The 18,031-nt window shown below is 34.3% G+C and overlaps 1 protein-coding gene across 1 annotated transcript; it reads left to right on the top strand.

Annotated features, from left to right (window-relative positions):
* The first annotated feature begins 15,126 nt into the window (after positions 1 to 15,126).
* Positions 15,127 to 17,637, top strand: LOC110886668 (putative clathrin assembly protein At4g40080). Its single transcript, XM_022134504.2, has 2 exons — positions 15,127 to 15,742; positions 16,956 to 17,637. Exons 1-2 carry the CDS (start codon positions 15,268 to 15,270, stop codon positions 17,465 to 17,467), a joined length of 987 nt encoding a protein of 328 aa, XP_021990196.1. The 5' UTR covers positions 15,127 to 15,267; the 3' UTR covers positions 17,468 to 17,637.
* The last annotated feature ends 394 nt before the right edge of the window (positions 17,638 to 18,031 follow it).

Raw genomic sequence — 18,031 nt, 5'->3', positions numbered from 1 at the left:
TTAATCTATGGTAATTAATTATTAACAAAAAGATACTAAATGCCAAAAAAACATGGAAAAAGCCATAATGCCAAAAATATTAACTATGTGACACAAAAAGAATTATCTCAAAAAGAAGAAATCTGAGAAAAAAACAATAAACGCCAAATAATTAATAAATCTACAAAACGCCAAAATTATCTTGCACGCAAAAAATAAAGAAGCTTCTCAAACGCGAAAACCGTGAAAGGAGAAGAATACTAACAAGACAAAAAAGCCCCTCCGTCCCTGATCAAGCCCCACGCCACGTGTTAGGCCAGGATGCGTTCTCACCGTTCTCACACTTTTTGCCGTTTTCTCCCGATCCCGTTTATATATATATATATATATATATATATATATATATATATAGAAACGGGATCGGGAGAAAACGATCAAAAGTGTGAGAACGATGAGAACGCTTCCTGGACCAACATGTGTCCCGCCGCTTAGAAAAGGGCGGAGGGGCTTTTTTGTCCTTTCATCTTCTTCTTTTCCTGTTCCGCTGTTTCCGAATGTTGTTTTAATTTTTTGTTTTTGATATTTTTGGCGTTAACCAAATTCAATAATTAATGGCGTTTTAATGGTTCCATTGTATCAACATTTTGGCGTTTATGGCGTTTATGGCATTATTCACAGCGTATGCTAATGGAACCCAGGGGGCAGGAAATCTATATGAATGGCGTTTTCCAAGGCGTTTAAACAAGTTGGCCTATTGATCTGTTATTTTTTATAAACATTTTGGCGTTTGTGGTATCTTGGCGTTTTACTATTGTTAAATTATATTTCAACCACAGGAAAAAAAATACAAGGGAAGGAAATAAATTACAAATCCTAATCGGATCTCTTTTCCCAATCTTCAGTGTCATCAGTCTCTCTCTTCTTTAATAGTACAAGAACTGTCATCAAATATATGGCGTCTTATGTAAAACTTAACAAACCCATGGGTTTGATTTTTTTTGCTTGCTCGTCTGTTGAACTGTGTTTTTGTGTGGATGTTTCGGGACATAGATCTATGGCGTGTGAGTGTGTTTTCGCTTTTTCTTTATCTGGATCTTCATCTTTATAGTGAACCCACTCTTCATTGTCATTGACCTCTTCTCCTCATCCAAACCCTCTTCAAGAACAAAAAATACAAAATGCCATATGACTCGCATCAGTATCTTTTTCCTGAAATTTTTGTCCATCTCATGCAGCAAAATCTTTTCTGAGGTACTTCCTTCTGATAACAATTCATTCAGTTTATTTGTTGGCGTTTTACAGTGGGTGGTATTTAGTAGTATTTGACGTTTGTTTTTTTTTTTTTTTTGGTTTGATCAAATGGAAGTTGCTGAGATATATCATTTTATAGGATGTCTTTTTGGCGCCTAAATTAGGCGGTGCATTATTATAATAAAGTATTTTTGTCTTTTCAGTTACTGTTTTGTAATTAATGTTTTTTATAAGCTTTTTATCTCTGAAGTCTGTAACACATCCCATCTTTCAAATTTGGCGTTTTAGATTCTTCAGTATTTAATGATTTTGTATTTATTGTTTCTAGTTAGATTTTCAAGTTTGCTTTTTATTTTTTTTTCTTATTTTTATTTTTTTAGTTGGGTTTTTTATAATAATTTTTCAAAGTAATTTTATTATAGTTTGGCATTTTTTTATGGCGTTTAACTGGATGATATCGTTTTAAACAAGCATTTTGGCTGTTTTGGCGTTTTAATTATATATGACGTTTTTATTATATAACAATTAACTGAAAAGGAAAATAAGAAAAAAAAAAGAATACATAAATAATTGATCTTCCAAATCTTCTCTGTCTGCAGTCTCTTTCTTTCTCTTTTTTGAATCATGTTAACTGGCTGGTTTGACTTTCGTATGATTCATTTTGTTTTTTTTTTGTTTTTCAAGTAGTTTTTTGTGTTGCTGTTTGTAAGCACACAGTCTGACATCAGCATCTTTTTCTTGAATATTTGTCCATCTCATGCAGCAAAATGTTATTGAGTTTATATCCTTCAGCCAACAATCTTGAATTTTTACAATCATCGATGTTTGATTTTTTAACTTTTTTGGCGTTTTACCGATAAAAAGTACGCCAAGAAACAAGATCACCTTAAAACTCAAATTTTGATCATGCTAAAATCAATAATGTTTTGCTGTATGAGATGGACAACATTGTTAATCCTCGGTTAAGAAAGATAACTGACAATGTTGTCCACCCCATACAACTAAACTTTATTGACAACAAACCTCAATATTGTTTTTGTATGTTTTGGCGTTATAAATTTGATGGAAGTTTAGGATAAGTCAATGAGATTTTACTAAATGAAATGGACTATATCCTCACTTTAGGATTTTGTCTATTTCATTGAGCGAAATCTTACTGACAGCCAAACTGAATTTAAAAAAAAAAAACGTTTTTGGGGTTGAAGATATTTGATGTTTGGGTTTTTTGGCGTTTCTAAGGCAAATGGGTTATATGAAATATGGCGTTTGGGTTTTTGTGTGTGTTTTTAACTGAAGGTCTGAGATGTTGTATATATAGGATTTTTTTTGCGGTTTTTTAAGGCGGGGGATTTTACTATAATTAAGTTTGGCGTTTTATATTTAATGGCGTTTTACTTAGAATAGTCTGTGATTTTTGTTTTTTGGCGTTTTATTTTATGATTTGGCGTTTTATGTGGAGTAGTCAAAAGACCCTTTTACCCTTAATGAAGCGCGTCCACGTAATAAAATTGATGTTATTTACGAAAACGCCACCGCGCCAATCTAGTCCATAAATTGTTTTGATCGGACGATCGTTAAGCGTTCTCACCGTTCTCACACTTTTGATCGTTTTCTCTAAATCCCGACCCTATATATATGTATATATATATATATGTATATATATATATATATATATCTAAGATTCATAACTATAGAGTCTCGTCTCGTTCTATTCTCATATACATTCCATTCAGTTAACTTTCTGAATTCCAACATTTCATCTTGGTGTCTAATCTTCAGGTTGTCAACAATAATGTACCTACATCTCATTTCGTTCTCAAAGGCAACCCAGTTAACATCATTAATACTCGTGTTTATTAACACCATACATACTTACAAGTTACTTATGAGAGTTCACACATTCTAATACGTACGGTTTAATAACGTGCATACATCATATCTAATCCAACTTATTCGTGTATTATAAATTCCACTTCATACACTTTCCCTTCTATCCAATCTCTTTCTTACAATTTACATTTTTACATGTTTAGATGAACAAATCTTAGTTACATGCTACTATACATATAAATCTTCTAAATACCAACCTACGTGTACACTCATTTCTATTCATGCATACTTATGGGTTCCATCTACTGGAAAGTAATCACATCTATATGTACAACCCACATACTTATTTCATTTCCATGTATACTTGCATACACACCCCATTCTTACTCGTACCTCATGAACACTTTTAATGACTTTCAGATACATTTCGGATCTTAAAAATGAGTTCAATACTCACCCGTATTTCACAAAACCATTTGGTAAGGTTAAGGTACAATATGGATGTATAACGGGGCTTGGAATATGTTCACGGGGTCCGAAATCGAAGAAAATAACTTTGCTAGTGGAAGCCCCACCATAAGCTACGGCATCCACCGTAGCTTACGGTGGCCAGGAAGTTATTACGGTATGAAAGTATTGTCTTACAATGGAAGAATATGGCATCACCACCTACCGTAGCTTACGGTGGCTACTGTAAGCTACATTAGAGCCCAGTTCTTTCTTCATTTTATTACGAAAACTTCCGTAACTTGATCAATTCTCATCTGTTTCACTTGAAACTTGTTTCTAGAGGCTGAAACCAGCTGGGCTAAATGAGAAGGTTTGTGCTGAAGTGCTTGATTCCCAGTCCAAGAAGCGTTCTCGTTCAGGTGATAGTGAAGAGACTTTCTCGGAGGATGCAGATGTTTCCAAGGAAGCAAGCCTTGAAGGTTCAGCGGTTGCAGGAGATGGTGGCTCTAAGGCCAAGAAAGCAAAGAAAGCCAAGAAAGGGTGAGGGTGATGGTTCTGGGCTTCAAAGCCTTCTGCTGGTGTTTAAACAATATATTCGTAGCTTTCTTAGCACTTAAAACAATTTCATGCTTTATATGTTTTTAAACTTGTAACTTGGGAGGGAACCATTTAGGTCCCTATGGTGGTTGAAGCCTTGAAGGCTTCATTGAACAATTTAAAGGTTTTAAGGCCCTTAAGGCCCCTTATGCTATGCTTTAATTTTCTAGTACTTGTGCTATGTTGTGACTTTTTATGTTGCCTTTTGTTGTGTATTTTCTAGAGGAACTTTGTTAAGCAACTTGCTGCTTGAAGCCTTTGAGGCTTCCAGGTGTTGCTTGATGCTTGCGGCTTGGTGCTTTACTAAGTGTTTTTAATTCTAGGTTTCATAAAACCTTTTGCTGTTGTGTTGTTGTTTTGTTCCTTTTCCTTGTAGTTTTGTTTGTGTAATTGTCTTTGTTGGTTTTGTGTTTTCCTTATGTTACTTATACCTTGAAGGGTTTAGTGCTGCAGTCACTTAGCCTTGGTATTTTTAACAAGAAGGCATAACATTTATCCTATTTATCATTTTTACTTAGTTTGACTTTGGTTCGTAAGCTATTGATGAGAGTTTGTTTTTTGAAAGATTTTCTATGGGTTAAGGAACATTTGGTGAAGGCTGCTCAGACCCGTCTATGAGACAAGTTTGTTGAAAAATTTCTAAGTCTCATGGAGTTGTATTGATATAGGAACTCACCCCTTATATATAGGGGTGTTCATCGGTTCGTTTATGGTTTATTTGGTTTATTCGGTTCGGTTTATTTGGTTTTCAAAATTTTGTACCACAAACCAAAAACCAAACCAAATAAGGAATATGCAAACCGATCCAAACCAAACCAAATTCAATTCGATTCGATTTCGATTAGAAACCAAATAATACAAATAAACCAAATCTAACCAAATTGTACCTAAGTACTTTTTTTCCTAATTTATATTTATGTTTGTGTTCCAACTTCCCAACTAATTTACACCTAACAATATATGAATACAAAAAAGTTTCATTGCGAAATAAAATAAACGCATCCATAAAGTAGTCATAGACACAACTACAAAGTTACAGCTTCAAAACATAGATCATAGAAACTATAAATAGTTAACAAGTCTAATGCCACAAAATATAAATAATCTTCAAACATGAGTCTTTCTCCAACTCGAGTGAACCTGCATACATAACCATTTCCCCCAATCACGCATAACCCTTCATTTCTACAAGAAACAAGAAAACTAATAGATGTCGAGGTGTTAAAACTTGTAAATATAATATAAATAATGTTTGTTAAAAGAATAATGAGAAACGAGTAAAAAACAATAACCTTCTTCCAGCTTATCATGCTCTTCAATGTTCTCTTTCATGTTAACAACATCACCATCTGGAAAAATCCAATCTTGACAACAAATTAAAGCTTCAACAATTGGAGGACTTAAAAACTCCTAAATGTATCAAGCACTACCTCCCATGCTAAATGCATCAAGAAAATGTAGAAATCCTAAACCCTAGTTTCTATACTGAAGGTCTAAAGTTCTATTATTTTAGAAATGAGTGGGTTTTAGTTGGGCTTTTAGATTTACATTTGATGTTTTGGGCTGCATAAAAAATAACTATTTTAGGTTAATAAATTGTATATGATTTATAAAATATTATTATTTTTATTTAATAATTAATTAAGTTAAATGGTTTATTCGGTTATCCAAATAAACCGAATAAACCAAATAAAATAAAATGTGGATCCATAAACCAAACCAAAAACCATATTCACAATTCGGTTTTGGTTAGAAACCAAACCAAAAACCAAATTCATTATTCGGATCGGTTTATTTGGTTACGGTTACGGTTCGGTTTACGGTTTTTTATTTGGTTACGGTTTTTTTCTGAACACCCCTACTTATATAGGTCCATTCAACCCTTAAACTTATTGAGCGATGTGGCCTGGGGGCTCATCCCCTTACATGACCCTTGTCACGGAGTTTTTTGCTAGGTTCTCAACCTGATCATAGGATAAAAAGACAAGTTTTAACAAGAAGCTCATTGTTCATTCATCAAAGTGTGTAGATTACAAGGGAACAAAAACAACACTTTGCCAACTTTTTTCTAACACATTTTTTTAGACGTGGAACCTTTTAAGGTTTTTGCCATTCCAATGCCTGGGAAGCTTTTTACCATTTGAATCGGCTAACTTGTATGGTCCTCCCTTGTGAGCTTCGAGGATGGCATATGGTCCTTCCCATTTGGGACCAAGTTCCCCTTGGCTTTCCTTCTTGCTTGCCTCATTGTTTCTGAGGACTAGGTCACCAGGCTTGAATCGTTCATGTTTTACCCGGGCATTGTAGTAGGACTCCATCTTTTGTTTGTATCTTGTTTCTTGAATGGCTGCTTGATCCCGTGCTTCTTCTAGGAGTTCCAAGTTCAACATCGTCTCTTGCTTGTTTGCTTCTATATCAATGTTGAACGTTCTTTTTGTTGTAACTCCTATTTCTGCTGGGATTACAGTTTCAGATCCGAACACCTAGCTTAAGGTGTTTTCTTGTGACTCCTTCTTTGGCCGGAGGGAACGGTCCAACAATATCCATTCCCCATTTGTGGAATGGCCAGGCAGATGAGATGGGAACCAAGTCATGCTTTGGGCTTTTTGGCACTGGGGCATGTATTTGACAGGCCTCACATTTTTTCAGTTGCTCGCTTGCATCTCGGTGCATGGTGGGCCAAAAATACCCGAGGTTCATCAACTTTGAGACTACTGATCTTGGGCCGAAATGAGCTCCACAAATTCCTTCGTGAACCTCCTTGATCAAGTATTGACTTTGTTTCGGGCCAACACAACGAAGCAACGGTGCAAGGTACCCCTTTTTATAAAGGATATTGTCTTGCAACACATATTGTCTTGACTTTATTTGAACCCTTTCGGCTTCTACTTGATTACTTGGTAGTTCACCATCTGTGAGGAATTTAATCAAAGGGGTCATCCAGTTTGTGCCTTCTTCAGTGATGACATTGCTTCAACACTTCAACCAATACCTTTTTGGTCAAATGGGCAAAGGTTAATGAAGCAAGTTTGCTTAGTGCATCAGCCTTTTTGTTTTGCGATCTTGAAACTTATTTGATTGTGTATGCTTCAAATGCATTCATAAGCTCCTTTGCCTTTTCACAGTATTTCTTCATGTTTTGTTCTTTGGCTATGTAGTTGTCACTTACCTGGTTTGAAAGAAGCAATGAGTCTGTGAAGACTTGAAGCTTTTTGACACCCATTTTTCTTGCAAGCTTGAGTCCTGCAATCAATGCTTCATACTCGGCTTCATTGTTTGTGGTCTGAAATTCAAGCCGGAGAGCATATGTGAATTCCAATTTGTTAGGGTTGATTAGAACTAGCCCAGCCCCTGAACCTTCAATGCTAGAAGCTCCGTCGGTAAAGAGCTTCCAAGTATTAGGGTCGGAGGGTTCAGTGGAGGCTGTATTAAAACTTCCGTTGTTGTTTCTTTAGGTATCTCTAAAATGAAATCAGCTAAGATTTGGCCCTTCACAGCTTTTCTTGGGACATAGGTGATTTTATGTTCACCTAGTTCCACAGCCCATTTGGCTAAACGTCAAGAGTTTCGGGTTTTTAAGGCACACTTTTGATCGGTTGGTCCGTGACTACTTGTAAGGGTTGTGCTTGAAAGTATCTACGAAGCCTTCTGGCTGTTTTGACTAGTGCAAGAGCAAGTTTTCCCAATGGGGGGTACTTGGTCTCTGCTAACTTTAAGGTTTTACTGAATAAGTAAACAAGTACCTGAGCTTTGTTTCTTTCAATGGTCAGGACTGCACTGATTGCTTCCTCAACAATTGATAGGTAGACATAGATTAGTTCCCCTGTTTCAGGAGCGGCTATGTTTGGTAATGAAGCCATGTGCTGCTTCATTTGGTTGAAGGCTTCCTCCGCTTCTTCTGTCCATTTAAAGTCCCTTTTGTTTGTACACCCTTGAAAGGTTTTGAAAAGGGGAAGGGATCTTTCTACCAACTTAGAGGTAAAACGCTTCAAGGCTGCCAATTTGTCGTTCAAGCTTTCAACCTCTTTTTTTGCTTTGTGGTGACTTTGTATCCAGGATAGCTTTGACCTTGTTAGGATTGGCTTTTATGCTTTGCTTGCCTACAATGTGCCCCAAGAACTTGCCTTTCTCAAACCCAAACGAACATTTCACCAGGTTTAGCTTCATGTTTCTCTTTCTGAGGTTTCGGAATGTCTCTTGAATGTCGTCAAGCATTTGGCCCTCAGTCTTGCTCTTGATTACCAGGTCATCCACATAGGCTTCCATGTTTTTTTCGATGCATTTAACAAACGCTTTGTCCACCAATCGTTGGTAGGTTGCACCTGCATTTTTCAGGCCGAAAGGCATCTTTTGGTAGCAAAAGATACCTTTGTCAGTATGGAAGGCCGTCTTTTCTTCATCATCTTTTTTCATTTGAATTTGGTGGCAGCCTTTATAGGCATCAAGAAAGCACTTGAATGGGAACCCTGTAAGTGAGTCCACTTTGAGGTCAATCTCGGGCAAAGGATAACAATCCTTTGGACAGGCCTTATTCAAGTCTTTGAAATCGATGCACATTCTCCATGACCCATCGGGTTTCTTGACCATCACAGGGTTGGCTATCCAAGAGTGGTACTTGACCTCTCGGAGTATGACAGCTTGCACCAACCCTTCAACCTCTTTGCATGCAGCTGTACTTCGATCAGGGGCAAGGCTCCTTTTTTGCTGAACAAAGGGCTTCACGTTTGGTGGAATCTTAAGCTCATGCTCGGCGATATCCCTTGGGATGCCGGGCATGTCATCAGGATACCATGCAAAGATGTCCCTGTTGTGGGTCAACAACTTCTTGAGGTATGATAGATTTTCTTGAATAAGGTTGGTGTTTACCCTTATCCTTTGTTCGGGATACTTAGGATTAATGGCCCAACCTTGTTTTTCACTTTCCTTTTTTCCTGAGCTTTCTCCTTCAACTAGGAAGGCTTCCTGGGTTGGTTGAAGGGTTGCAATTCCTTTCTTGGTGGGGAACTTGACAATGCCTTGGCCAACAGAGACAACCATGCTAAACTCACTCTGGCCTAGCCTTCCTATGATAACATCGTAGGTGGAAGGCATGTTGATTACAATGAAGGTGAGTGGCTTGGTTCTTTCCATTTCACCTTCCTTGAAACAAATGTCAAGTGTCAGTTTGCCTAAAGGGTTGATGGGGATGTCAACGATCCCCTTGATGGATGACTCAGCTGGCTAAAGCCTTGAACACTCTTGGTTGCTGAGTTGGTTGAAGTATTTTTCAAACATTATTTCTGTTGTTGAACCCGTGTCAATGTATGCTTTACTTGTCTTCAACGTTCCATAGTAGCTTCAACTACCAAAGGGTTTGAATGAAGCCTCTTTTGTGGGGGAGGGAAGCACAAGCACCAAAGCTCCCAAGCTTCCAAGCGTTGTCGCTTGGTGGGGGTTTTCTTCAACATTCACCATGTTTACTTCCTTGTTTTTTCCATCGCCCATTTTATCTTTTATTCCCTTGACAAGTTGGCAAAGTTCTCCAGACTTGACTGCTTCCTCAATTCTCTTTTTGAGTTGGAAGCAATCATTGGTATGATGGCTCTTTTCTTCATGAAACTCACAAAATTGAGTAGATTTTTCAATTCTCTTGCTTTTGGGCAGGGGTCTTGGTGGTCGGAAGCTATGTTTAACTTCTTCAGTGGCAAGTATTTCTTGAGGAGTTTTGGTTAGGGCTGTGAAGTTTACAGCCTTGTCCCTGCTTGAAGGGTTCCAACCTTCAGACCTTCGATGGTTTGAGCTTCGGGAGCGTCTATTATAAGAACCGTAGTTACCTCTTTTTCGGCTGGTATGTTGCTCCTGTTGGAGTGCTCCCCAGAGTTGAGAAAGAAGTAGGTATAGCCATAGGAGTTTGGCTAGTGCTGGGGGTGGAGGCATGTGGAATTTGATTTAACTCTCCCGGAGATTCTCCTTCAGACATGGTAATTTCAGAGAGAACGGAGCTACACTACCGGTCTTTTTTAGGAAAAATGGCGTAGCCCCACGGTGGGCGCCAACTTGTTGTTATAACAAATATGAGACCGAGAGTAGTGGGCAGACTGGTTAGGCAAAAGGCTTCAAGGGTTGAAGTTTGCCTAACGCAAGTCGTGGGGTCCCCCTACGTTTGTTAGACGTAGAAGGAGGTTCACTAGTTATGTTTGTTGTTTACTTGAGATCTTTGGCTGAAGAAGGTTCAGCCTCGGATACAAGGGCAAGTAAAGTTGTGTAATTTGAAGTGAAGAAGAGAAGCACGCATGAAGCAAGTTCTCGAGAGAGAAGAGAGAAGATCAGAGATCCAAGAAGATCCAGCCTGATCCGAATGTCTTTGATGAATGATATGAAATGTTATTTATAGAGAAGGCATCTTACCAAAGGGGAAACCTTTGACTAGTTAACCTCTGCTGTAGTAGGAGGCTTACCCATTTAGGGGTTGAAGACTTTAGACCTGCGGATAAAAGGCTGTTCTCTTTTGCACACGCTACCTTTGCGGCTGAGTGAAGAGTTGGTGGGTAGTCAGTGATGTGACTAATTAATGTGCTTGTTCTCTTATGCTTATAATGTCTCATGTGTTTTTCACCCTTTAACCATTTAATCTTTTGAGCTGTTATGTGTTTTGGCTATGTTATTGAAGCTTGTGCTACCCCGTCATCAGTTATCCAGTACAAATAGAGTACATAAGTATATAAGAAAAGGTAAGGAAAGTGAGAAAAGGTTGAAAAAATAGACCATTAGAGTTGTGTTCTTGAATGGATGTGAGATTTCAACCACCGTTGTCACCGCATTCAAACACAAAACGAGTTTAGGAACAGTGGTGTTAGATTTTTTTATAAATTTAATTGTGGAGTTAATTACACAAATGGGTCCTGTGGTTTATACATAATTTCGCCTTTGGGTACTAACTTTATTTTTTAACAGATTTAGGTTCTATGGTTTCAATTTTGTAACACCTTTGGGTACTAACACTAAAATTAGTTAATTAATGACTAAAATACCCTTGCATTTTTTTAAGTTTATCAATTTAACATATTTGGGTACTAACACCTAATTCTATTTAAGTTTAAATCAATTTTACAAAATCTATTCATTTTTTTATTTTCATTTTTTTATTATATCTCTTAATTAACATAAATTCTATTTATTTTTTTATTTTCATATTTTTATTAAATTTCTTATTTAACATAAAATCTACTTGTTACACCAGTATTTTTTTAAATAGATTTTTTAAATAAAATCTACTAGCCATATAGTTTTATATAAATTAAATTTCTTACTAGTTTTAAATAATGTAAACCTTACTCGTTTTCAATTTTGGATATATATGATTGATAATAATAATAATAATAATAATAATAATAATAATAATAATAATAATAATAATAATAATAAATATCTTTCATGTAAAAAAAATTAAGCCATTTTTAACTTGTTTTTTTTGTTCATTTACATTTTACTATTTTAGAAAGATATTTAATTTACATAAAATCTACTAGTTGCACCAGTAAAATCTACTAGCTATATAGTTTTATGTAAATTAAATATCTTTTTTACAAAAAAAACGAGTTAAAAAAAGGCTTAATTTTTTTTAGTTTTATCTAAAATATCTAGCTATATGGTTTTATCTAAAATACCTAGCTATATAGTTTTATGTAAATTAAATATCTTTCTAAAATAGTAAAATGTAAATGAAAAAAAAAACGAGTTAAAAAAAAGCTTAAATTTTTTTACATGAAAAATATTTATTATTATCAATCATTTCAATCCAAAATTGAAAACGAGTAAGGTTTACATTATTTAAAACGAGTAAGAAATTTAATTTAGATAAAACTATATAGCTAGTAGATTTTATTTAAAATATCTATTTAAAAAAATACTGGTGTAACAAATAGATTTTATGTTAAACAAGAAATTTAATAAAAATATGAAAATAAAAAAAATAAATAGAGTTTATGTTAATTAAGAGATATAAAAAAAGATGAAAATAAAAAAAATAAATAGATTTTTTAAAATTGATTTAAACTTAAATAAAATTAGGTGTTAGTACCCAAATGTGTTACATTGATAAACTTAAAAAAATGCAAGGGTATTTTAGTCATTAATTAACTAATTTTGGTGTTAGTACCCAAAGGTGTTACAAAATTGAAACCATAGAACCTAAACCTGTTAAAAAATAAAGTTAGTACCCAAAGACGAAATTAGATATAAACCACAAGACCCATTTGTGTAAGTAACTCTTTAATTGTGGTTTATTAAGCTGGGTAACGATACTCTTGGATAACTAAATATATATTTTGATATTGATTAATACTCCCTCCGTCCCATTAAAAGTGCCATATTTTGAATTTTCAAAATCTTTGTTTATAAAATTTGACCTTAAATAATTTTGTTTGTGTTAGATAATACTTGATGAAAGTTATATGATTTGAGTGTGTTTTACAAGTGTTTTTATCGGGTTAATTCTCATCAAGTTTTATATAACAAAAAAAATATATAATTAAATTCAAATTTTATAAATAAAGACTTTGAAAATTCAAAATAAGACACATTTAATGAGACGGAGGGAGTACTTAATTTTTGCGGATTTTATGATTGATAAATAGGATATAAAATCAACTCAGTTTTAAATCCAAAAAATAATGGCTTTTTATTAAATGATCTTTTTTCGTTTTACTCACACGTTGAGCACATAGTGGAATCGTGAAGGTGATCAGGGAGCTCGGGCCGTGCAAGAATGCGTGCACAACACACATATATCTATACGGGGAGGATCGAGAATTCATGATTCGTGAAAAATTCAAAAAACTCCATATTACATCTATGCAACATATTATGTTAATTACATACATTATATTAGTACTACAAATATGTATTATGATATAGTGTATATGTATTATGAAGTTTTTAGCGTTCATTTGTGAAACTTTTGTCATGCTGTATATATGTATATATATTTTGGGGAGTTTGGAGATAAAGTTGATGTAGCGTTGACATAACATTTGGGGAGTCTGGAGAAATTTTGGTGGGTACCTTTCACCGTAATCCTACTTGAGATCTACAGCTTATATCTGTCATAAGAGCATTCACATCCAATCCATCAAATTATACATACATTCCACTAAAAAACAACTCCTATATCAATATATTTCCACTAAAAACAAATACTTTTTTCTCTCTCCTTTCAATTAAATAATATTATCATTACATTTTTCTCTAACTTTCACTCACAACCACTTTCAAAATATATTAAAAAATTATAACGGGTGAACAGTGTCCCCCCAAATATACAGATGAACAGTAACATTTTCTCTCTCCTCTAATCACAACCACTTTTTATACCCTTTATAATATAAAAACCCCTACTCACACAATTTGATGGTTAGGATGTGAATGCTCTAAGACTTGAACTTCAATCGAATCAGTATAAACACCTTACCAGTACATCATTAGTACCGTAAAGCTATAAGCTCTTTGGTATATAACAATTTTTATTATATTAATGATCATAATATCATATATAAGTGAACCCCATTTTAATATAATTACGGTGAAATCTAGATAAACTAATACACTTATTTATTTATATCAATACAAATAGATTTTATAATTCCCAACTTGTTTAGATAAATGGATATAATAATGAAACTATTTGTTTATCAAGTATTTGTTATATTGAAACTATTCCTCTAAAATACTAACATCAAATGTCTCATTATTTATCTGGGTTAAGATATACTAGAAAGTTTATTTTGGTAGGAATGATAGAAAGTAATCTTGACCATCAGTTGGGTAATCAAGGGTTTAAATTAAATAAATAGAATTGAACAAAAACAAGGAGACGCATGAGTTTGTTAGGAGTATTCTAATCTATTCAAATCAATAATTTCTTTCTCCTTCAATTCCCCGTTGTTTTTAAAACGCTAATAACTTTGTCATACAACATTATTTTTTTTATAAAAATTGCACCATAAAAACGAGCGTTTTCGATAACTCAGATGCGTAAAACGCAATAGACTAAAAACACAAAAAAAATTGTGTTTTTCTAAAACGCAATGGATTTAAAACACAAAAAAAAATGTGTTTTCTCTAAAACGCAATGGACAAAAAACACAATAAAATGTGTGTTTTTTAAACGCAATGGAATAAAAATACAAAAAAAATGTGTTTTTCCTAAAACGCAATTGACAAAAAACACAAAAAACGTGTTTTTTTGTAAAACATAATGGACAAAAAACACACAAAAATGTGTTTTTTCTAAAACGCAATAGAATAAAAACAAAAAAAATGTGTTTTTTCCTAAAACGAAATGGACAAAAAACACAAGGAAAAAGTTTATTTTTTTTTTCTAAAGCCTAATGGACTAAAAATACAAAAATTTTTTTTTTCCTAAAACGCATTAGACTAAAACTACAAAAAAAAAAAAAAAAAAAAAAAAAAACTTTTTCCTAAAACGCAATGGGCTAAAAACATCAAAAATTTATGTTTTTTTTTTTCCTAAAACGCAATAGAATAAAAACACCAAGAAATGTGTTTTTTTCGCTAAAACGCAATAAACTAAAAATACCAAAAATGTGTTCTTTTTTTTTTAAAATAATGAAATGTGCTTTATCAGTGTCTTACATTTTATAAGAACCTCGTAAATACAATTAGGTGGACACTATAAAAAGAAAAGGAAGGCTAGTATGGTGGTAAACCTTTTTCTTTGCTAACAAGAGATCATTGGTTCAATCCTTGTATAGTCTGTTTTTCTGTTTTTTTTTTTAAATCTAATTCAAACTTCAGTCTGACCCGACCTGAACGAGCATCAACGAAAATTTTAACGTAAATTTTGAAAACCGAAAAAATAGAATACATTGCACCCTATCTATCTATATATTCGTTCATTAAAAGATTCGCCGCTAATCTTGTTATTAAAAAATTTAAGACAACAAGTAGGAGCAATTTGACATTATTGCATTCCAAATTTCCAATATTTAAACTTAGTGGCTTTCTTTGAAACAAATAACTAAATAAATAAAACTTTGCATCATCACCTTTCTTCCAATTTGACACCATATTGTCAACCCCTCTCTCTCTCTCTCTAAGCTCATATATCTATTAAATCCATCAATGGTGGATTTGTCTATATTCCCATAATAATCAAACACCATGAAGGATATCATAGGCACCATTAAAGACAAAGTCTCACTATCAAAACTTGCACTCCTCACAAAACCAAACACTCTTTCCCTCCATGTGGCCGTCCTCCGCACCACCTCCCACGCGCCGTCCACTCCACCAAACCCCCACCACCTCGCCACCCTTCTAACCCTGGGTAATAGCTCACGCGCCACCGCCTCCATCCTCATACACTCCTTAATGAACCGCCTACACCGCACAACCGACTCCCATGTGGCCCTTAAGTGCCTCCTCACCATCCACCATATCATTAAACGTGGCCCCTTTATTCTTAAAGACCAGCTCTCCGTGTTCACGGCCACCGGTGGCCGTAACAACTTTAAACTGTCTAACTTTCGCGATGGCGCTTCCGTGGCTACGTGGATGCTTTCCGCTTGGGTCCGGTGGTACGCTTGTTACGTAGAAACGACACTTTACACGTCCAAAAATATCGTCGGATCCGTCGGTAATAAATGTTTAGATACTTGTCTTTGTTTTTTTAGTAAATTGTCAAAATCGTCCTGAGGTTTGGGTTTCGTTACCGATTTCATCTAAAACAACTTTTTTGAACCATATTATCCTTCACTTTCGGGATTTTTTTCCCATTTTTATCCAAATGTCTATATTGGGTTATTTTTTCTGGAAGAAATTTGTCTAAAAATGGTAAAAAAAAAAAAACCCCAAATCGGGACGATTTTAGCAAAAAAGTTAAACCTTTGAATGAAAATGACAAATTAAACACAAAAGTGAAGGATAATATGATATAAAAAAATATTTTGAATAAACTGAAAAACGTGTCCAAACCTTAAGGACAATATTGGCTATTTACTCTTGTTTTTTTAGGTTTTGTAGGATTCGTTGGTAATGCTGACCAATTCTTAATTTATTGGATGAAAACTGAAAGTTAGTTTTCTTATTAATTTATTGGATTTTTTTCTTTTTTGATGAAAATTTGGAAGTTAGTTTTCTTTTTGGATTTCTTGGGATTCGTCGGTATTATGTTGTTAATTTGTCAGTAATATCCGACAAAAACAAAAAGGAAATTTGATTGTGTCGAATTCGTCGGTAATGCATTGGTAATCTGAGAGGAAATTATCTGACGTCAGCTAATATTAGGGCATGTTTGGCTAAGCTTTTCAAAACAACTTATTAGCTTATTGACTTATCAAAAAGCCAATAAGTTGTTTTTGTGTTTAGCTAAGCCAAAAGTCCTTTTAGAAATGGCTTTTTGCAAAGAAGAAAAAGGAGGTTTCAAGAAGTCACAATATTGTGACTTTTTGGCCAGCTTTTAACTTTTCAAACTATAAATTACCAATATACCCCTTCTTTACCCCCTTATATCTAAAAGAATGCCCATTTTAGTCATTTTACATCAATAAGCTAATCCAAACACTTTTTTTAAAAACTCCTTTTCAAAAAGTCATTTTTCCAAAAGTCCTTTTTCAAAAGTCCTTTTTAACTATAATAAGCTTAGCCAAACATGCCCTTAGTGGGATTCGTAGGTAATCCATTGATAATCTGTCAATAAAATATCGGACGAAAATTAAGAATTCACCTTTTTGATTTCGTAAAATCCGTCAGCATTACGTTGCTAATCCGTCAGTAATTTATCCGATGCATTTTTTTTATTTTGTTGGATATACTTCAAGTGATTTCTGACGGATTTTTATTGTTACTAGGTAGAGAAAAACAAAAGGATTTGATCTCATCGTTCATGAGCTTCGACTTGATCCGAGACTTTGCATTGTTGGTGTGTATGATCGAAGAAATCTGCAAAGTCCCGGATAATCTACTAGTTGAAAACAACGCGTTGCTTCATTGTATCATGGAATTGCTAGCACACGATTATTTATCAACAGTGAACGAGATATTTCTCCGAGTCATTGAGTTCAAAGAACGGGTTGAGTTACTGAGTTTCAACGACTCGGTCGAGTTGGCTTCGGCTTTGGACAGATTAACAAGTTGCAAAGAGAAATTGTCACACTTATTTTCCACTACAAAGCCATCGGTTGACACCCTTTGGGAAATGGTTGAAGAGTTAAATAATAAAATTGGGATGGTCAATTTTAAGAAACTCGGAAGAAGGGATAGTGTGAGTGAGTCAGCCCGGTTTGGAGACCGAGTCATAAGAACGAGTGACTCGTTGAAATTTATGTCTGGTAGATTGAGGTTGAACATGACTGGTGTTTGATATTTTTTACTTATTAATTATGTTTCTTTTTTGTTGTTGCGTGTCGGATTTGTAGCTATTTGTTTGGATAGAAATAGGGTCGACATCAATCAAGATAAAGAAAATGTGATGATTTTTTTTTTAGGTTTTTGTGTAAATTCCTAGTAATTTCATCAGCTTCTTTTAACATTTTTCTAGATAAAAAATAGTTATTTAATTTATTTGATCTCTTTTCTAAGGTTACTAGTTGAATAAAGTTCTATTCATTGAGAATAATATTAGAGAAATAGTTAATTTTATACTATTTCTCTAAATATAACAATATATTATTGTATTTGAAAAAATATATCGTACATTACTGCTTAACGTACTTCACGTACAACAACGTGCGTGATTTGTTATATAACATGCGTGATTAATGTTTTCGTATGCGTGATTATTGTGTTTCAACATGCGTGATTTTGGATTTTTGAATTATAACGTGCGTGATTTTAAAATAAACGTGCGTAATTACTTGTCGTACGTGATGTACGTTAAGCCGTAATGTACGTTAACCTTCCTCATTGTATTTAGTATTTAAAAATG

The sequence above is a fragment of the Helianthus annuus genome, chromosome 7 (genome assembly GCF_002127325.2).
Source record: "Helianthus annuus cultivar XRQ/B chromosome 7, HanXRQr2.0-SUNRISE, whole genome shotgun sequence".
Lineage (NCBI taxonomy): Eukaryota > Viridiplantae > Streptophyta > Magnoliopsida > Asterales > Asteraceae > Helianthus > Helianthus annuus.
This window is presented reverse-complemented; position numbering and strand designations above follow the sequence as displayed.